We start from the raw sequence: 4,733 nt of genomic DNA on the forward strand, positions 1-4,733 counted from the left end.
AAGCCCCGCCCCCCGCAAGGGAGCCCCGCCCGCCCGCCCCGCCCCGCGCCGTCCGCCCGCCCGCCGTCCGGGCGCGCCCGCCGCCCCTTCGCCCCGTTCCGCCGGTATGGAGCGCCCGGTCGCGGCCTGCCCGCTGCTGCGGGATCTGCCGCCCGGGCTGGCGCTGGGGCCGTCGCTGTCCCGGCCGCGGGGGACCGGCGTGTGGTGCGTGGGCCGGGCCCTGCCGCCCGGGGAGCCGCTGGGGCCGCCCGGGGAGGCGGCGGCGGGCTGGGTGAGGTGAGTAGCGGGGCGGCGGCGGGGCGGGCGGCCGCTGTGGCCCCGTGCCTTGCAGCGGCCCCGTGCCTTGCAGCCTGGTACAGCGGAGCCCCGAGGAGGCCGAGGCCAACGTGGCGCTGGGCTGGGCGGGCGGCCGGCGGCAGCTGCGGGCGCGGCGGCCCATCGCGGCGGGCGCGGAGCTGCTCTACTGGCCCCAGGAGCCCCGCGGGGCCGCGGCGGCGGAGCGGCGGCCGGAGCGCGGCGAGGGGACGGCGGCGGCGCGGGACGCCGGGCCCAGGGCCGCCCCCGGCGGGACGGCGGAGTCCCCCGCAGGTAGGTGCCGTGCCGGGGCGCGGGGCCCAGCCCGGGGGGAAGGAGCCCCCTGGCCTCCCGGGTCTCGGCGGCCGGGTGGCCTCGGCTGTGCCCGGTGCCTGTGCGCCCTCGCCCGGGCCCGGCCTCGCTGTTAACGGCCCCGGTCTTGGGCTGGTCACGGTGGCACCTCCTAGGAATGCCGCCACTGGAATGCCGGAGTGCTGCACGGGCGCCGTTTGTGCTGAGGGAGCACAGACACCCCCCCACCTTAGAATCACAGAGTCGTCCCGGTTGGCAAAGACCTGTAAGGCCATCGAGCCCAACCGTGACCCCAGCAGTGCCCAGCCCACCCCTAACTCGTGTCCCCAGGTGCCACATCTGTGCGGTTTCTGAACACCTCCAGGGATGGTGATGCCACCGCGTCCCTGGGCAGCCTGTCAGTGCCTGACCACGCTTTCTGTGAATAAACTGTGCCTCATTCCCAATCTAAACCTCCCCTGGCACAACCTGAGGCCGTTTCCTCTTGTCCTTCCCCAGTTGAAAAGAACAAAAGGTCATAAAAGCAATGGTTTTCATGCCAGAGCCCCAGGATTACTGCGTAGCAGAGTATCTGTCTCCAGTGCTCATGTTCCTTTGATCCACCAGCAATCATGTCATATAACAACAGCCAGTGTTAATTCACCTGCCATGCTTTTGTGTTTGTGCAGGGGATCCTGATGTCTCCAAGGCAGTAGCTGATGAAGCCTCAGTCCTAGATGCCCCTGCTGCGGTTAGCAGGCCTGCCGCCAAACATTTCCACAGGCTGCAAGATGAGGAAAGCACAGCTTCTGAACGTGAGCTGTGGCAAACCGAGGTGCTGAGGACTGAGAACCGGCACTTTGAGACCATCTCAACCGTTAAGGTCAACGGCAGCTGCAAGGAAGAATCTGACAAGGGTGTGGATCCCGGATCTGCAGCAGAAAAAGTGGAGATGGGGCATAAAGAAGCATATCCAGGAGACGTGGATCTGTTGGCACCCTTAAGCAGGGTTCAGCTCGGTGCTCCCTTGGTTGGCAAGCCATGCAAGGTGCATACTCTGGCCATCCAGCTCCAGAATTGCCTGCAAGACTGCAATGGTGGGACAGCTGGGCAGGAATCCCAGCAGCCCGGTCCTTCCAAAGGAGAGAGTGTAGAGACTTGTGAGAAAGAGGGCAAAGCTTCCAAAGACTCCAGACTGGCATCCCCAGAGCATGGGGGGAAGGGCCCACTGGAGGGGCCAGAGGAACTGGTGGGGGGTCATTCTGGCAGCCCAGGCGCCCCACCAAAAGCTCCGGCCCAGAAAGAGATGATCAAGCGCAGGTACCGCTGTGGGGAGTGTGGTAAAGCCTTCCTGCAGCTCTGCCACCTCAAGAAGCACCGTTTTGTCCACACTGGCCACAAGCCCTTCCTGTGCACAGAGTGTGGCAAGAGCTACAGTTCAGAGGAGAGCTTCAAGGCCCACGTGTTGGCCCACCGGGGCCTGCGGCCCTTCCAGTGCACCCAGTGTGACAAGGCTTACCGCACCAAACGGGACTTGCAGGAGCACCAGGTCCTGCACACTGGCCAGCGCCCCTTCTCCTGCGAGCAGTGTGGCAAGGCCTTTGCACGCCGCCCCTCTCTCCGCATTCACAGGAAGATCCACCTGGCCACTGGGACTGGCCCAGCTGGTCCCAAGGGATGCCAGTGTGCCATATGTGGACGCTACCTGGCCAACCCTGGCTCCTTGCGCAACCACATGCGCCTGCACACGGGGGAGCGCCCTTACGCTTGTCCTTACTGCGGCAAGGACTTCCGACAGCAGAGCAACCTGCGCGAGCACCTCCGGCTGCACACGGGAGAGAAGCCCTACAAGTGCCGCTTCTGCGGCGACGCCTTCCCCAAGCTGCCAGAGCTGCGGCGACACCTCATCTCCCACACAGGCGAGGCCCACCTGTGCACCGTGTGTGGCAAGGCGCTGCGGGACCCCCACACGCTGCGTGCTCACGAGCGCTTGCACACAGGCGAGCGCCCTTTCCGCTGTGAGCAGTGTGGCAAGTCCTACACCCTGGCCACGAAGCTGCGGCGCCATCAGAAATCCCACCTGGCTGGCAAACCCTACAAATGCGAGCTCTGTGGCATGGGCTACACCCTTCCCCAGAGCCTTGCACGCCATGTCCTGACTCACAAGTTGGAAAAAGACCCTCAGGAACTCGCCACTGCGGTGGGCCCGCTTGCTGTGGCTCTACCCCAGGCAGCGAGGAAAGAGCATCAGAGGAAGGCCCGCCAGGAAGAGGTTGCAGCAGAGCCCACCTTGCTCATGGTGGAGGTGCCGGGACCAGCGAATGAGCCTGAGCTGCTGATCACAGCCAGTGGTCACTGCGTTGCTACTTACCCATCTCAAAGCAGCCCCCCAGATCCTGGGGCACATGGGAGGGCCGCTGGACATTTGCCATCAGCAAAGGACATCATTGAAATCACCATCTCCAAGCATGAGGACAAATGCATTATAGTGCAGGATGAGGGCTCACTGAGTGATGTGGTCATCATCCAGGAGGGGGTGGGCTTTGGAGCAGTGGCAGAAGTGGTGGAGGTCGAGACTGGGACCTGACTATCCCAGCCTGCCCTGGCTGATCTTCTGTACTTATTAAAGTGGGGTAAAAAAAAAACAACCAAAAACCTAGCTCTTTTGTCTCTCTGTGGTAATAAGGCCCTGCGGCTCAGCCCCAGGCAGAATTAGCAGTCTTGGAGGTGACTGCGTGTGCAGACCCAGGTCTTTTCAGTAGCTGCTCCTTGGAGCTATGAGCCTACACGTGGCACAGGCCAGTCCTGGTGCAGGGAAGGCACTGGCTGTTGGTAGAAATCACTTTTTAGAGAAGACGCCCACAGCATTAACGAGCAGTGCTTCTGCTCTGCCTCTGTTAGGCTGTCAGTGGGTCACACACTGCGCGAGCACCTCCGGCTGCACACGGGAGAGAAGCCCTACAAGTGCCGCTTCTGCGGTGACGCCTTCCCCAAGCTGCCAGAGCTGCGGCAACACCTCATCTCCCACACAGGCGAGGCCCACCTGTGCACCGTGTGTGGCAAGGCGCTGCGGGACTTCTGTAGGGAAGGCAGGAAAAATCTCAAAGCAGTGGATTTGAACAATGCCTTCCTTTCAAGTTTTCTTTTAATTAATTGTTGCTATTCAAGCACTTTCCTGGGCTTTCACTTTTGGAGCTCAGTAGCACTTCTGATCATTTGAAGGTGATGCTGATGCCAGACGTTGCTGGGTAGAAGCTTCCCAAGTGTTTACAAGGTGTCGCTTGTGGGTTTTTTGAAGAACATTTTTCAAAATTAGCAAAAGCGAAGTCCTGCCTTGGGGCTAGGGCTGCGTGTTCCTTCTCTACTGTTTTGCTTGCTGTCAGCTTCCTGGCCTTGGGGTGACTGGATGGTCTATCTGAGGACATGGAAGGATAGGTTCGTGTCTCACTGTGCGAGTAGCATTTTACAGTGTAATTTTCACTGTTGCCAGCCAGCAGACTCCTCACCTCTCCAGGTAAGGGTTCAGCAGTTCGTCTGCTCAGATCTTGTCTTTCTCCTCCACATTCAAGTTGGGTTCATTGATCTGTTCCCCTTGTTTTTCTCGCACGCTTGCTTCCTCTCTTACACTTCTTTCCTGCTCCTGCACTAAAGAGATAAAAGACAGCACCACTGCCACTACACCCCAGTATTCCCACTACTCCACCGTCTTCAGTGCTCATCTGCCAGCTGAGGCACGCTGACAGGAACTGGTCCTGTTTCAGGAAGTGCACAGTTCCTGATGCCACATGAACTTGACCTCATAGGAAGAGACTGAAAAGAGACCTAACAGGTCTTTCAGACCTGCCCACTTTGCACTCCCTTTTTAACCTGTTAAACCTTGCTTTCATTTGCTGCATCTCAGTTTTAGCTGTTCTTGCTCTCTGTCTTGCACCTTTCTAACATCTGCATTTCCCCAAAAGTTTAGTTCAGGGGCTTAAATTCTCTGGGCATATTTTTATGCCCACTGCAGAGGAGGAGGGTATATTGTCACCGGGGGATCATCAGTAACACTGTTCCCTTTTGGGGTACTACGGCTGCAGCAATGTGGCAATCTGAAAAGCTACTCTGTGGTTTCTGCATTCAATTTTTTTCCATAAACTTTTACAACC

General features: G+C 59.6%; 1 protein-coding gene across 1 annotated transcript; it reads left to right on the top strand.

The window, feature by feature from the left end:
- Positions 1-23: 23 nt before the first annotated feature.
- Positions 24-3,172, top strand: ZNF408 (zinc finger protein 408; the record flags this gene model as incomplete). The annotated part of the gene is made up of 3 exons (XM_080395729.1): positions 24-276; positions 350-588; positions 1,275-3,172. The coding sequence occupies exons 1-3, from the start codon at positions 107-109 to the stop codon at positions 3,170-3,172; spliced, it is 2,307 nt and encodes a 768-aa protein (XP_080251855.1). The 5' UTR covers positions 24-106.
- Positions 3,173-4,733: the final 1,561 nt, after the last annotated feature.

The sequence above is a fragment of the Falco punctatus genome (genome assembly GCF_963210335.1).
Source record: "Falco punctatus genome assembly, chromosome: 7".
Classification (NCBI taxonomy): Eukaryota; Metazoa; Chordata; class Aves; order Falconiformes; family Falconidae; genus Falco; species Falco punctatus.